General features: G+C 38.8%; 1 protein-coding gene across 1 annotated transcript in view; it reads right to left on the minus strand.

Annotated features, from left to right (window-relative positions):
- The window catches only part of diaph2 (diaphanous-related formin 2), an 874,190-nt gene that overhangs the window by 292,027 nt on the left and 563,693 nt on the right, over positions 1-18,470 (minus strand). Inside the window, exons 22-23 of the mRNA XM_084332019.1 lie at positions 10,157-10,258; positions 3,767-4,006 (exon numbers count right to left, since the gene is read on the minus strand). Coding sequence (XP_084188145.1) covers positions 3,767-4,006; positions 10,157-10,258 — 342 coding nt within the window. The remainder of the gene's footprint in view (positions 1-3,766; positions 4,007-10,156; positions 10,259-18,470) is intronic.

Genomic DNA, 18,470 nt, shown 5'->3' on the forward strand with positions numbered 1-18,470 from the left:
GCACATTCGAGGCACGCGCTGATAATAGCCGTTTTCATTTCCTCATGGATTTTACAGTGAAACCGCTGGAGCACATATCAGAAAAAAGCTTATATCTTCATCAAAACGAGTCTGATTATCCTAACACTGATAACCTAGATTCCTTACCTGACATCAGATGGTATCCAACTGGTATATTCCAATTCCTGATCACCATTCGAAAAAATCGATAAGTGTATAGATCTAACGTGTATACAGTAGAACTCATGCTTGCCGCGGCTCAGAGTCTCCAGAATGAACTATGGTAACCCCGGCTGCATCAGTTGACTGGAAAATGTGGACTGGAATATTTTTTTTCCCCCCATCCATTTTCATTGAGTCCATTCCAAAATCCCTGATGTCATCTGGGAGACGATAGGGGGCGCTTTTTTCACATCTGATCGCCGGAGGCCTTTGGGTAGGCTAGGGTAGGCTCGCGTGATGCAATATGATTTCAGATCGCTTCCAGTGAAGAATAATCTGTGCACATTTAGTTATCTGGAGTTTATTTCCAGAGATATTCTCATTATTTTCTCCTTGTGTGCCAAAAATAGTTATCATAGGACTTGGCTGGATTTCCATTTTCAAGACCTGACAGTGTTTTAAATATTGAACTCGGGGGTGGGGGGGGGGGGGGGACCCTGCATATATCGGTATCGGTTGGTATCTGTATCGGAAATTAGGAGTTGGACAATAATCGGTATATCGGTATCGGTAAAAAAGCCAATATCGAACATCCCTAATTTCAACACACATGAACAATCCGTTTGTGAGGTATAAACTTAATAAATGTATTATGCAACAGGTTGGGGGTCCAGTTATGCTACATCTGGTGAATTATTCTTAAAAGTTGCCATGCACTTTAAGTACACAGTGCCTGAGCAAAATAACATAATTCATGTCATATCTAAAGAAAAATACATGGATACAAAATACACATGTGCTATGATCATGACTGGTGGTTATGATAATATTAGGCACTATTAGCATGTCAAGGTATATTACCTCTGAAAACTTCCAGATGTTTCATAAGCGTTCATTTGAAGTAATGTTCCTCTCTCAAGGACACAAGGTCACACTACTGCTGGGCAGGTGATCCCTAGTTACAAGTCAACTGCTAAAATTGCTTCTTAAATAGGCCACTTGTTCTGTTTTACTTACACTTGACACAAATCGTTGCCATGTGGTCTTTCATGTTAAGCAATGCCTGTGGAAGGTATCTCGCCTCAGTAAGTCGACGCTAAAATACAACGGAAACAGACATCTACAGTTTTGACCAATTACACGGCAGCTGTTTCACCCCATTAAATCAATGCGTTTCATCATGAACACAAACACACTCTTCTATTTCCTTGCTACTTCCCGCCTGCAACAGTTCATATGGAAAAATGTATCGCCTGCTGCTGCTATTGATATACTGTATACACCACCCTCTGAAATACAACATGCTCACAACTTGTAAAAGCCAATCTCTTGAAACAACAACAAAAACAAGAAGCCTTGTAATGATGAAACAGTGAATTGTGCCTTTTGTTTAAACTCATCTTCACCCCACCCACCACTGGTGACTCATAATCCCCATTAATCACTGTCCCTGTAAAACCTGAGCCAATATCCAGGTTACTGGACGTGCTTTGGCCAAAACGGCCCCCAGGAGATGTGCCTGTCCTTGGCCAGGGACGCCGAGCAACCGTGTGGAGGAGCCACAAGGCGAAGGGGTCAGCCCTCGCCCTCCCCTCCCCTCCCACACACGTCTCCAACCCCCCCCCCTATCCCTGATGAGCCCATTAGATAGCCTCGACCCGCCACTCAGGGGGCCATTTAGTTGACTGACCAAAGTGAGAAAGCGAAAATTTTCCTTGTCCGTCAATAATGGTCCAATCAGCCCCCCGAGGCTCAACCAGGATTGACGCCGACACACTTCACTGTGATGCAGGAATACCAATGGCACGCTGGGTCCTGCACACACACGCACACACACAAACCGCGGCTTCCACTAGAGGAACAGCGGTGACGATATCAAGGTACAAATGGGATAAATTCCAGTCAAATCTTTTTCTGTGTTTATTGAGCTTATTGCAATAATGTTATACCTGATGCTTAATACTTATTGTCAATGAAACAAGTCACAATTGCCATTTGTAGTAATTAACGTGACATGATGTCCACTCTGTCTGCACTGCAGCGGCTCTCTGCATTCATGAAGTGGTAGATCTCTTGAGAAGAAAAGGGTTTTGGAACAACCAGGATGGCTTGAGTATGTGGGTCCATGTAACACAAGCTATCCACAACTTAATCAATAGTGTATGCACGCTATGCAACATGTTGTTGGAACAATTTGGAAATGCCAAACCACAAACAATTGTTTCACCATCTTTTATATAACGCTATGGTTGCTGTATTCCAACACAACAAATGTTTTGATAAATAAGTTGAAATAAATTGAAAAATAAGACAGAGTTATTTTCACAGGGCATTATGACCGGAGATATTTAAATATGTCAGACTTCAACTTGTGTTGAAGTGTGGGGGAATACTTATAAAAGCAACCTACAAAATATATGCTCATTGCAAAAAAAGAGCTATAAGGATAGTTAGTACATCTTGCAAGATGCCTAGATCATACAAATAGTCTGTTTGTAAAGAGAACATTGAAATGCATGGACTTAGTTCAATTAAAAACTGCTCAAATAATTTTTAAGGTAATACATAACATGTTGCCAAACAACATTAAAACAATGTACATCGGCAGAGAAGGTGGTTATAATTTAAGAGGGACATTGAATCTAAAACAGCCTAGTGCCCGTACAACTCTGAACATAATGTGCATCTCAGTTTGTGGAGTGTCCCTTTGGAATGGACTATGGAACCAAACCAATTCAAATGCCATTATAAACACATATTTTTGGTACGAGATTGGACTAAATAGTAAGGTGACTAAAGTACCACATCTATTTTCTTTTTTGGCATTTGGAGATTTATATTATATTATATTTATATTATATTTATATTTATTTATTTATATATATACAATATTTTTTACATGTAATATATTGTAAGGAAGGGGCAGGACTCGATACGTTTTTACTTCTTCCTGTCCCCTTCCGAACATGTTTTTTTGCTAATTGTTTTAGGTACTGTAAGTGTTGTGTGAAAACACTTTCACTGTTTCATTGAAACACTGTTACATTTGATAAATAAATAAATCAAAACAATATATAATAATAATGTAATTACTTGTTACCTACTGTACAATACAAGGCTGATTCGGGCATCGGCATGTTGTAAAGTGTTGCCAGATAGCTGATTACAGGAGTCTAAGTGAAGCTGTGTGTAGTAGGGCCCTTTTGCGTTTATGTTTGCCCTCATTATAATTGTCAATGGGTAATGATGGAAATTCATTCAAATAAAATACTTGTTGTTGATGATTATGGCTGATACGGATACACACAGTCAGGCAAACACACACACACACACAGACACACACACACATACAGGAGTGATTGCATTACTCCCTCGCCAGTGATTGGCACGTATGTGTGAAATGAGAACTGCATGGGAGTGATAGAGAGGAGTGGACATGGTTCAACCGTAAGCCTTTGTGAGCCCATACTGACTCCCTCAACAGCTGTCCAATTGACACCACGGACAGTTAGAAACTCTCCAATTGAGAACATAAATAAGTGACATGAAATGCATCCATTTTGGATTCACACAATGTCTAAACTACAATTGGGGGGGGCGTTACCTTGCAGAGGAAGCTGACTTTGAAGCCAAAGGTCTGGGCGTTCCTGGAGCCGGCGTTCATGTAGTTTCCCATCAGCAGCACCATCTCCAGCAGCCTGCTGAAGCCTTCGCTCTTCTTCACCTCCTCGCAGGCGAACGTCACGTTCATGATGTCGGGCCGGATGTTGTTGACCTGCTCCTCGAAGGTTAATTTGAACAGGATGCCGTTGAGACGAGGACGCAGCAGCTTCACCGAGCTCATCTGGGGGGGGGGGGGGGGGGGGGGGCAGGGAGATACGGGGTGGCATGGTGGTTAGAGTTATCTCAATGCAAGTCTGAAACCTAATAAAATAAAAACAATTATAATAATTAGGGATGTCCGATATTATCGGCCTACAGATATTATCGGCCGATATCGGCATTAAAATGTGATATCGGAAAATATATGTATCGGTTTAAAAAAAATAAGCAAGTAAGAACAAATTCTGATTTTATTTATTGTCAAAAGTATGCATAATGTTGTGTTAATTCCACAACAAGAGATATGTAATGTTAATTACCTGAAATTATTCAATTTTTTTTGGGGGGGAACCCTGCATATATCGGTATCGGAAATTAAGAGTTGGACAATATCGGTGTATCGGTAAAAAAGCCAATATCGAGCGTCCCTAATAATGCATCAACAAATAACTAAATGAGAGATAGAGGAGATCAGTCACATAGGCATGTGCTTCATTCAGTATGAATGTAAGACAGATATTTTTTGTCCCCCGGACATTTACGTGCGAGGTCAGTGAGATTAAACAAAGTGAACTCCCATCAACTATAACCCTGAATCCCATTGGAGAGCGTTCTCAGGATGAACATGCAGTTTAGAGATGACACCTTGCCATCCATCTCCCAGCTGCACCTCCATCACGGACACAAAACCACCACCCATGGAACCAATGTATCTGTAAATAATAATATAACTCCATCAAAAAGTGAGATATATATATATATATATATATATATATATTACTCTCTCTCTCTATCTATATATATCTCTCTATCTCTATATATATAAATTAGGGCTGTCAGTTTATCACGTTAATTAGATTAATTAATTACACAGCAAATTATCGCGTTATGAAAATTAACTCAAAATTTATTACAAAAAAGATATATATATATAAACATTTTTTTAAATAACTTTTTAATATCATTCATTCCATAAGAATGTAGAATACACATTACATACTTTTTTTTATATGGTACATTCGCATGTTCTTGGTATCTGATTCTAGGGACATCTATGGATCTCAGGGAATGTATTCCCATGTCAGAAATACTGTGTCTGTCACTAGGCTTGAGTAAATTGTAATGAACCAAATGAGAATATCAATTACATTTTTTTTTTATCGTTGACTGTGAATAGCACTATGCTCAAATTGACCAGACCTGAAAAATCTAAGCAAATTAATAGATGGAATATGATTAAACATAATGTTTTGTAGATACAGTACTGAATTCTGCCATCCGGACACATGCAATTTTAAATATGATTATAGAATATAGTATATCAGGCATAAAATGGTTATGCGATTAAAATGTGATTAATTAGATTAATTAATCTACAAAACCTTCTGTTTAATCATCTTCCATCTATTAATTTGCTTAGATTTTTCAGGTCTGGTCAATTTGATCATAGTGTTATTCACAGTCAAAGATGTTTTTTTTTTTTATTGATATTCTCATTTGGTTCATTACAATTTACTCAAGCCTAGTAACAGACACAGTATTTATGACACTGGGAATACATTCCCTGAGATCCATAGATGTCCCTAGAATCAGATACCAAGAACATGCAAATGGGCCATATAAAAAAAGTCTGTAAATGTGTATTCTACGTTCGTATGGAATGAATGAGATAAAAAAAAGTTATTTAAAAAAAAGTATTTTTTTTGTAATACATTTTGAGTTAATTTTCATAACGCGATAATTTGCTGTGTAATTAATTCATCTAATTAACGCGATAAACTGACAGCCCTAATATATATATATAGATATAGAGATATATATATATATAGAGATATATAGAGAGAGCGAGCTAGATAAATATATAGATATAGAGAGATATATATATAGAGAGAGAGAGATAGATATATAGCAATATAGATAGAGATAGAGAGAAAGATATATATATATAGATAACGAGATATATATATACAGATATATAAATATAGATATAGATAGAGAGATATAGATATATATAGAAAGTGAGCAAGATATATAGATAGATAAAGATAGAGAGCGAGATAAAGATATATATATAGAGAGAGAGAGAGATAGCGATAGATTTATAGAGAGGTATATATAGATAGATAGATATAGCGAAATGTATATATATATATATATATATATATACATATAGATATATATAGAGAAAGAGAGGTATAGAGAGATAGACATATATATATATATATATATATATATATATATATATATATATATATATATATATATAGAGAGAGCGAGAGATATAGAGATATATAGATAGAGGGCAAGAGATATACAGAGAAAATAAAGGAGAACGACTGACAATTAGACGGAATGGGGTTCTGGCTGTAAGATGTGTGGCAGAGCTGCAGCCCAGCAGATTCTACAGATTGCAGCATAATCCGGCGCTCGGGGGCGAGTCTTCAAACCCAATGATGTTTCATTACCAGTCAAACTGTATTCATGTGTACGAGTGAGTTGTCTATCAAACATGACCCCCCCATCTCTGAATTTGATTTGTCTGTACACAACGAGAAGAAATCACAATAAAAGAGAGCGATTGGGTGACAGCTCAGGCAGAGGGAAGCTTAAACGTGTCATATTTCCCCAGAGGAGCTGAGCATCTGTGTGTTTGTGGAGCTCGCCTCATAGGGGGGCGGGGTGGGGTATGATCACAGCATCGGTGAGATCACAACCAGGGAAGCGGTCTCACCTCACATCATTACGGTATCTCCCGAAAGACACGGGGGGATAGAGAATACCCTCGGCACAGGAGCGGCAAATGACTGTGAACAAGGGGGGCTGCTACATTACGGGTCTAATTGAACATCTCTTCTGCACTATACTGTGTAATGTCCCATTATGGTCCGATGATGTTCGGCGGATGTGTCTATGCCGTTGCGAAAATAACGTGGATGTAGTTTATAGACTGGCGTGCCTTTCCACCGCCTTACAAAACTCTTAGTGGAGTGTAAGACATTACCTCGACAGCAACTACAGAGAGAGCTAGAGGCGAGCTCTAAAAGTAAACCACTTAGACTCCAAGCTGTTCTGACGTAACTGTATGGGGTCTTCAAGAACGTGATTACATTCAGGCTGAAATCACAGCCTATGGCTCTTTCATTATGGAGTATTGACAGCTGACGTCAAAAGTATGATATTCACTGAATTCCCCTCTATAAAAAAGATATAACTGTTATATAGTACTATATCAGAGTCCAGTCTTCATTATTCATAAAAATCATGGATTATGTCAGTCAGGAGTCAGCCTGCCATGTCAAACTTGTCATAAGAGATGTCCTTTGTATTCTTAGCTTTTAAATTATACATCACTGTGTCACTTCATATATTGACATGGCCTGATACAATGTTCCTCCCTGTCCTGTCCTGCTCTGCCATGAGCCATCAATAGGTAGTAATGCAGATAGAGAGAGACAGACACATATATATATAGAGAGAGAGATATAGATAGTGATATATATAGATACATATATATATAGATAGATATAGCGAGACAGATATATAGAGATATATATAGAGCGATATAGATATATATAGAGATAATTATAGATATAGATACAGAGAGATATAGAGCTAGATACATATATATATATACATATATACATATATATATATATATATATATATATAGAGAGAGAGAGAGAGAAATATAGTGAGCTATATATAGAGAGAGGGATAGATATATATAGAGATAAATATATATATAGAGATAAATAGATATATAGAGATATATAGAGATATATATATAAATATTAGTGCTGTCAGGCGATTAAAAAAATTAATCTAATTAATTACAGGATTTGTAATTAATTAATCTAATTAATCGCATGTTAATCGCATTACCATTTTATGCCTCATATTCTATATTCTATAATCATATTTCAAATTGCATGTGTCCGGGTGGCAGAATTCAGTACTGTATCTACAAAACCTTCTGTTTAATCATCTTCCATCTATTAATTTGCTTAGATTTTTCAGGTCTGGTCAATTTGAGCATGGTGTTATTCACAGTCAAAGATTAAAAAAAATGTATTGATATTCTCATTTGGTTCATTACAATTTACTCAAAATAAAATTTTCATTCAATCAATCACCGCGCAGATTGATTGATTGAATGAAAATGTTATTAACAGATTGCAGAATGGGTACAATACAGTACGGCTCAATACACACAATTGTTAAGGGAATGCAGACCAGAGAAAGACTTTCGTCTTGTTTACATCAGGGTCCCCCATTTTCAATTCATAATGAATTGTAAGTAAGGGTGCAACTTGCACCGTGCAATCCATTCTTTGTGGATCTAGCCCACAGTATTTCTGACACTGGGAATACATTCCCTGAGATTCATAGATGTCCCTAGAATCAGATACCAAGAACATGCAAATGGACCATATTAAAAAAAATCTATAAATGTGTATTCTACATGCTTATGGAATGAATGAGATACAAAAAAAATATTATTATTATAAAAAAAAAAAAAAATTGTAATTAATTTTGAGTTAATTTTCATAACGCGATTATTTGCTGTGTAATTAATTAATCTAATTAACGCGATAAACTGACAGCCCTAATAAATATATATAGAGACATATAGAGATAGCGATATATAGATATATATATAGAGAGAGAGATATATACTGCACTACATTGACTGAGACACATAGAGATATATGTCTCATTACTTTTCTCAGAAATGTTCAAGTTGTCAAAAAACCACAGTACTTGTATGACCATATAGTTTACATAAGAGAATAACATGACCATGTGACCAGACAACCTACGTCAGGCACCTAAACCCAGAACAAATCTACTAAAATCGTCTGCGACTTACAGAGCTATCATGGAATGTAACTCATTGTCAAGCTACTTCACTGAAATATAATCCAAAACCACTTTCAAGAAAAAAATTAAATACCATCTACTAACAAGCATGCACTGAACCCTTATGGCATAGCGGTGAAAACCAATTGACTGTTTGTTAATTGTATTTATGTTGATGACAGTGAGTGCTGCTCAGGAAGCACTATTTATTTTATTTTAATTATTTTTTATTATATTATTTTATTAATTATTTTTTTACTTTATACTAATAAGTATATTGTACAATGTCATCCTTAACTGAGGATGGGATTGTTAATGATGTTGATAATGATGTAATTGATGATGTAATTTATGTTGATAATGATGCAATGTCTTGAATATTGTTATATTGTTGTAAGTGCCGGACCCCAGGAAGAATAGCTTTTGTCAAGTGCAAAAGCTAATGGGGATCATAAATAAACATAAACATATAGATAGAGAGACATAGAGATATATATAGATAAATATACTGCACTACATTGACTGATACACAGATATAAATATAGTGAGAGATAGACATAGACAGATATAGAGATATAAACAGATATATATACATAGATAGAGACACACACACACATGAGCGAGAGGCATAGATATAGACACAATAGAGAGATACAGAGATACATATAGATATAGTGAGGAAGATGAAGGGTGGGCGAGAAACATGAAGAGGGACTTGGAGTCCATTACAGTAGATATAGTTAAGTGTATATAAACACTTACATCATTTACTCTTTAATCACACTGCTTAGATGGGTGGTCTTAATGCCATTGAGGAAGCTCAAGTAATATTCAGTTGTTGCCAACTGAAGTGCAGCCCTGTAACATCACACTTTTAAAACGCATGCATATGCATCTAAACGACTCAAACTGCGGTCGACATTTAAGATGTGATGCATCAAATGCTTGCCAAGGACACATCTTGGGACAGGGTCATCCTGACTGATAGGCAGATCAAGCACTGCACGTAGGGCCCCACCTTCCTTAACAGGGCTCCCAACCAATCAGATACATTTTCTTTTTTATATTGATTAAAAGAAAACATATACTAATAATACATTCCCACTTCCCAGTATGACTGCTGAATCAGTAGTGGAATTATCAGCCAGCCAGGGTATCCCTCAAAACGTCAATCACCATGTCAAACTCATTGCAAACAGCCAATCAGGGATCTGATTTAAGCTGATACGGAAGTCAAACATGTGTTGTCCTAGGGCCCCCGAAGGCTAGGGAAGGCTGTGTGCAGTGAGTGCAGTGAGAATGTTCTACTCACCACAATCCCAAACTGCTCCGACTCAACAAGCTCCTCGTATTCGGCCTTCAGTTCTGCCAGCGCACTCAGCTCCTTCTGCTCCGGAAGGTTCTTTATCAAGTTCTGCAAATACACAAAGAGTCACCATCAGTACGCACACCCACACTTGTCTCCACAGCACCTCACAATGACCCCTGGATGACAGCAGGGTCTTACAGCAGAACGATACAGAGATAGAGAGAGAGAGAGAGAGAGAGAGAGAGAGAGATATAGAGATAGAGAGAGAGAGAGATACCGGTAGATGGAGAGAGATAGAGATATATAGATATTAGGGATGCTCGATATTGGCTTTTTTACCGATACCGATATTCCGATATTGTCCAACTCTTAATTTCCGATACCGATATCAACCGATACCGATATATGCAGGGTTTCCCCGTCCAAAAAGCTGTATAATTTCAGGTAACTAATAATTTCACTGGATATATATATAACAAATATTGTTATTGTTTTTTTTTTTTTTTAAACCGATACCGATATTTTCCGATATCACATTTTACTGCCGATATCGGCCGATAATATCGGTCGGCCGATAATATCGGACATCCCTAATAGATATATAGTGTATAAAGATATATAAACAGAAATATATAGAGATAGAGAAATAGAGAGGGACATATGCATATAGAGAGAGACAGATAGAGAGATACATATGTATATATATAGATGTATCCACCACACTCCACCCCACCAAGTGACACACACAATGCAACACACAATGGAACACACACACACACACACACACACAATCATGCATGCATGTTATATCTATATCCTTTACACCTTTCTGACACTCTTCACATACATACATATTCACATAAACAGTATATCTATTCAACTCATAATCAAATGTGTGCCCTGTGGAATCCTCCTCTAGGTGTGCAAGATAAACACGCAAGTACCGGCATGTCTGGGCAAGAAAGGTTCTGATGTATTTCTGAGTAAATATGGCATTTTCACTTCAACTTCAGCAATCTGACACGGTTCAAGTACACACTTAATATTTCATCCACCTATTTTCTTATTTATGGTACATCATGTTTCAGTGGAGACACACATATGATGTGTGCAGTGTATGATGGGTGGGTCACACAATCACAGCTCTGTGTTGAATGTGTTTACCTGTAAATAAACAGTACTGCATATTTGTATATATTGTATGCCATAAATGTCTGGATGTAACAATACTGTATGTTGTGTATGTCATACATGTCATGATTAATTGAAAATGGGGGACCCTGATTTAAACAAGACAAAATTATTTGTCTGGTCTGCATCCCCTTAGCAATTGTGTGTATTAAGCCGTACTGTATTGTACCCATTCTGCAATCTGTTAAATAACATGTCCGTTCAATCAATCAATCAATTGACAGTACTGAAGCTCAGACCAGCACTGTTCAATCTTATATTAGGGTAAATACATTTAACTCTCTCGCTACACGTCTTGTAATGTTAACATTTGTAATGAGGATGATGCTGATGGTGATGATGATGATGATGATGGTGATTATGACAATGATGTGGATGATGATGATGCATATTGTGGTGGTGGTAGTGATTTGGACTATATTTTCCCTAAATGTTAATTGTTCCTGGAAAGGTCAGCCATGTTAATGGAATGAAGCATGATGTTTTTTTCTCCCAGGTAGAGGATATGAAGTGATGGCTCCTTCCTCATTAGCTCCCCAGATGTATGCAGCAGGCGCAAACTGGCTAGCGGCACACAGGCAGATGGAAGCACAAATGCCAGGCCAGACACACAGGCAGACAGTATAGCAGGATACACAGTAGGGCTGGGCGATTAATCAAGTTTCAATTTCAATTATGGATTCCCACAATCATGAAAACAAGACAATCAAGTGATTATTGTGCCGCATGCCGTGTTGCTCTCATTGTAATGTAAATCCAGCGCATCCCTTCCTTCTCGTCTTTTTTCCAGGAAGCTAGATAATAGGCTAAACGTTGGCGCCGTTATATCAAACGCCATTTCTGCTGTATATATACGAATGAAATAAAACAAACTGCGTAGCATCCGGACTATTACAGAGCATCTATGGATGAAATGTGGGTGGCGGGGAACGCCGATTAGTATTATTGATTAGCAATACAGTGTGCGTTCAGCTAGCCAATGTCAGTGATCGATCACGTTAGGTTTTAAAACAATGTCCAATCCAGCTGTAATTTGGGGGAATAGTATCCTACCATCAGGCCATGTGATCGCCGGCAGCATTTCGTCATTAGTCATCTGAATCTGGTAGATCGATATGTCCATTGGCTAATCATAAATCCCATTATTCCAGGCTGAAATATGCGATCGGTAACGTGATCAAAGATGGAGGGTGTTCGTTTGGAACTGAGGCTCATGAAACGCCCACATACAGTGAAAAAAAAAAAAATGCCCTCAATGATACTGCAGTGGAGCGATGGCGCCCCTAAGCGGATCTGGCCGGTATTGCATGTTTCGAAAATCAAATATGTGGGTAGGTCATGCATCTCAATCGCGGACGTTAATAGCGTTATAAATATGGAATAAAACAATAGCAACTCGCCACAAGTTAACTCGTGGCTCTGGTCCACAACGCATGGCACCGAAACACGTATATATACGTGGACGGTCCTTTAATCGTGATTGTGATGTTTGCCATCGAGCGGCCCTACAACACAGGCCACTAAGGAAGACATCTATTCCTGTTTGGAAGGAGCCATTCTATGTTGGTTGTTTTGCTGCAGCCCCAAGAGTCTGCAGCGAGCAACAGTGCCTTGATAGTGAATACTTTTCATCATATAGTTAAAGGAAACACAAACAAATCAGAGACCTTGAGAGTGCAGCTTGTCAATGATGCAGGAACTCCTATTAAATGGCTGCTTTTTTATATAGCGCTTTTATCCAAAGCGATTTACAATTTGTTACTCACATTGTACCCATTCATTCACACATTCACACACCGACGGCGGAGGCAACCATGCAAGGTGCCAACCTGCTCATCGGGAGCAATTAGGGGTTAAGTGTCTTGCTCAAGGACACATCGACAAGCTGCCCGGGAGGAGCGGGAATCGAACCGGGAACCTCGATATTGCCAGACGACTGCTCTACCTCCTGTGCCACTGTCACCCCACTGACACTATTAGTGTCAATGGAATTGCATGAATCATACAATATATGGATATTTATGTGTATGAGTAATGCTAATGACTAGGATGAACACCACATTTTACCCTAATATAGAGCCTGCCAATTATTCACACAAATAAAACTCCTTATTGATTATAAACACAACCAGGTAAATAAATCAAATAATAATAAAATAAAATAGTTTATAATATCCCAACATTTGATCGAATAAGCATAACTGTATAATATTTATCTATCCAAAGTTGTAAATTAGATTATTATTATTAGTAGTAGTAGTGGTAGTAGTGATTTATAAATGGACTGCATTTGTATAGAGTTTATCCAAATCACTTTACACATTCACACACCAACGGCAGAGGCAGCCATGCAAGGTGCCGACCTGCTCATCCGGAGCAGTTGGGGGTCCAGTGTCTTGCTCAAGGACACTTCGACACTGCCGGAAGGAGCCATAATCGAACCAGGAACCTTCTGATTACCAGACGACTACCTCCTGAACCACTGTCACCCCCCAGTGTGGTAGTAGTAGTAGTAGTAGTAGTAGTAGTAGTAGTAGTAGTAGTAGTAGTAGTAGTAGTAGTAGTAGTAGTAGTAGTATATATTTATTTTTATTATACAGTGTATTTATTATATTTCTTTGTAAATGCAAGGGTATTGCATAAACGATTCATGCAGAAGCACAAACACAACGACAACCTCAATTAATGCACGTATAGCTGTTCTTGAAAAGCTTGAAACTAAATGAAACAATGGACATTCAGATACCAATTCCCTATTTATAGGACAGACAATCCCCACAATTTATATTAATGGGATGGGATTTTTTAGCGTAACAAAGCTGGAGACTGACTCCACTGTTTCATCATGTTGACTAGTAGTTCTACTGAGACTGACTCCACTGTTTCACCACGTTGACTAGTAGTTCTACTGAGACTGACTCCACTGTTTCACCACGTTGACTAGTAGTTCTACTGAGACTGACTCCACTGTTTCACCACGTTGACTAGTCGTTCTACTGAGACTGACTCCACTGTTTCACCACGTTGACTAGTAGTTCTACTGAGACTGACTCCACTGTTTCACCACGTTGACTAGTCGTTCTACTGAGACTGACTCCACTGTTTCACCACGTTGACTAGTAGTTCTACTGAGACTGACTCCACTGTTTCACCACGTTGACTAGTAGTTCTACTGAGACTGACTCCACTGTTTCACCACGTTGACTAGTAGTTCTACTGAGACTGACTCCACTGTCTCACCACGTTGACTAGTAGTTCTACTGAGACTGACTCCACTGTTTCACCACGTTGACTAGTAGTTCTACTGAGACTGACTCCACTGTTTCACCACGTTGACTAGTAGTTCTACTGAGACTGACTCCACTGTTTCACCACGTTGACTAGTAGTTCTACTGAGACTGACTCCACTGTTTCACCACGTTGACTAGTAGTTATACTGAGACTGACTCCACTGTTTCACCACGTTGACTAGTAGTTCTACTGAGACTGACTCCACTGTTTCACCACGTTGACTAGTAGTTCTACTGAGACTGACTCCACTGTTTCACCACGTTGACTAGTAGTTATACTGAGACTGACTCCACTGTTTCACCACGTTGACTAGTAGTTCTACTGAGACTGACTCCACTGTTTCACCACGTTGACTAGTAGTTCTACTGAGACTGACTCCACTGTTTCACCACGTTGACTAGTAGTTATACTGAGACTGACTCCACTGTTTCACCACGTTGACTAGTAGTTCTACTGAGACTGACTCCACTGTTTCACCACGTTGACTAGTAGTTCTACTGAGACTGACTCCACTGTTTCACCACGTTGACTAGTAGTTCTACTGAGACTGACTCCACTGTTTCACCACGTTGACTAGTAGTTATACTGAGACTGACTCCACTGTTTCACCACGTTGACTAGTAGTTCTACTGAGACTGACTCCACTGTTTCACCACGTTGACTAGTAGTTCTACTGAGACTGACTCCACTGTTTCACCACGTTGACTAGTAGTTCTACTGAGACTGACTCCACTGTTTCACCACGTTGACTAGTAGTTCTACTGAGACTGACTCCACTGTTTCACCACGTTGACTAGTAGTTCTACTGAGACTGACTCCACTGTTTCACCACGTTGACTAGTAGTTCTACTGAGACTGACTCCACTGTTTCACCACGTTGACTAGTAGTTCTACTGAGACTGACTCCACTGTTTCACCACATTGACTAGTAGTTATACTGAGACTGACTCCACTGTTTCACCACGTTGACTAGTAGTTCTACTGAGACTGACTCCACTGTTTCACCACGTTGACTAGTAGTTCTACTGAGACTGACTCCACTGTTTCACCACGTTGACTAGTAGTTCTACTGAGCTCTGGGTATGCGAGGGGGGACACGTGCAACAAAGCAGATATCTACCAAACTAAAGAGGGATTAGATTAGGGATAGATACCTATTACACTGTCTCTCCTCTCCTCTTGAAATCTAGGGGGGGCATTAAGCGTAGCAATTGGAAGAAGACAAAAAGCCCCCTTCCACAATGTATCACTGATTCTTAATGGAAACGCTGCAACACAGTAGCAAAGCATTCATCCAATGAAATAATCATTGCTAATGTTCTGGGGAATCCCATTATTTGGCTTGTTTTTCTCTGGCACTGAGAGCAAAGACGAGCAATTAGGGCTAATGTCGTGGCCCTTATCTGTGCATTTCCACTGCTAGCGTGGGGCACACACACACTGGCAGGTCTGAGAGGATTTTATTTCATTTTACTTTGGCAGTGATTTTACAGGTTATTTTCTCAAGGTGCAAACACGTCTCATGTTGTGAACACAATCATTGCTTGGTTTGAAGGAAGGGTGGACGGTGATGGGTCTTTAGTTGTTAGGGGGCAAGTGCTGATGGGCTCCAACAAAGTCCTTCCAGTATCAGTTATGTTGTGCTATATAATTGGGTCATGTGGCGTTATGACTGGGCTACTTTCATTTAGCTCACACTTTTGTCCAAAGCGACTTACAAGTTATGTACAACCAGTCAGCAGGTATGGTAAAACGCTGGCAGCTATGGGTAAGTAACATTGTTTGTCAAACAGTGTTGCACTTGGGTGCTACAGTCTTGAGTGCATAGTAGTATAGACATATTATCATAGTAGGTAGTAATATAGGCAAGGTAGCAGAGTGCATGCTAGTAAAAAACAGTATAAAAGTTAGTATTTGTTATATTTATTATTATATATTTATTTATATTATACATTTCAGATATTGTTTGAATACGTGTGTTAGTCGACAGTGGACAATTGGGCGGGTTTTGGCTGTCCTGACTGTGGTGGGAATCTGGGAAGTGCGTTGCACCATTGTGGAGTGAGGACAGAGAATAGCCTGATTTTCTTTGATGACACCCCCATAAGTCGGATAGGAGTGGGTCTGAGGCCAGAAGTTGCAGAGCGTAGTGGTACTTCCATGGGTCCAACATGTAATTATATTGAATGGAATAGGAGGGACACACAAAATGCCCATCACAAAATGTCTTCCATGGGGGCATTGTGACAACACATACAAATAGGGGCAGGGGCCAGTTTATCATACCATACCAAATTAAATTATGATATTGTGATATCATTGTATACAATTATGTCATCTAAATTAATGATAGTAACCACTCTAAAATGTCTCTCAAAATGAGATCTTCAATATCTGAGGGTGTGATATTTGAAAATAATACAGTTTTGATTTGATATCACACCTGAACAATTGCATGCAGTTCAATGTGCTGGACAGCAATTTGATTATTTATCTATTTTGCATACTGTCCACGTATTGCAATACATTGATATCGGGGAACATACCACATGATTATTGTGAAACTAATTTATTTCATATCGCCCCAGCACATTGAACTGCATGCAATTGTTCAGGTGTGATATCAAACCGACGGAGCCTTTGCTGTCATGCCCGCTAGGCTTTCATTAACACTTTGGGTTTACCCCCCGCTGGTTGAAGGCCCATCACGAGAATTCTCGTTTTTTCTCGTTTTTTTTTTTATTAGCGATCTGAAATCATATTTCATCAACCGAGTCTACCGTTGGAAATTCAGTCACTCCAGGCGCTCAGATGTGATAAAAAGCGCCCCCTATCGTCTCCCAGATGGTAATTCACACTTTTGGATTGAACTCAATGAAAATGAATGAGAAAAAAAATCCCTGACTCCACATTTTACTTCTCACTCACGCAGCCGGGGTCGATCAGCTCCACTAGTGAGCCTCAGAGCAGCGGGGATTATGTGTTTTTACAGTATACACGGTGAATCAATAAAATGATCGATTTTTTAGAATGGTGATCAGGAATTGGAATAATCCATTTGGATACCATCTGATCTCAGGTAAGGAATCTATGTTACCAGTCTTAGGATAATCAGACTAGTTTTCACAGAGATATAAACTTTTATGTGGCTGATTTACTGTGCGAGCGGTCAGGAAATAGGAGAATCGATTTTCAGCTTGCGGCCAGAGTGTGCGTGCGTACACATGTACTATCGATGATCTAGCGTTTATTTGAAAACGATTTGTGAATGGGCCGAGGAATAACAACGTTCTAGAGTATTCCAGTAAAGGATGATTATCATGGAATGTCTTCATTTTTCATGAAAACGAGTGCTTTTCAAAATGCTAGAAAACGGAAATGAAGCGATAAAAAAACAATCTGCTACGACAATGTTGACTGGAAAATGAGTCTTTGATAAGCGACGGGCAGATTAGACACATTTAAAACATAGATTAGGCGATATTAACGTTAACATTGAAGTGGTGCTGGGCATTCAAGGAGGTAAAAAGGAATTAAGCTTGGGCAGTGAAAGTGTTAAGCAGTGCTTCTCTGACCTCAAGGCTACGGCAACCACAAAGAAGAGGCTTTGAAGAATGTGAAAAAAGGTGTCCAGAATATTTCAAACTGCTAGTGTGTAAGATGCCTCAAACTAAGAGTGGCCAAGCAGTAGGGCTGCACAATTCTTGCTAAAATGTGAATCCCGATTTTTCTCCCTAATAATTGAGATCACGATTATCTCACACGATTCTTATTTTTTCAATAAAAACTAGGGATGTTCGATATTGGCTTTTTTTACCGATATCAATATACCAAT

The sequence above is a fragment of the Notolepis coatsorum genome (assembly GCF_963971535.1).
Source record: "Notolepis coatsorum genome assembly, chromosome: 16".
In the NCBI taxonomy this organism is placed as follows: domain Eukaryota; kingdom Metazoa; phylum Chordata; class Actinopteri; order Aulopiformes; family Paralepididae; genus Notolepis; species Notolepis coatsorum.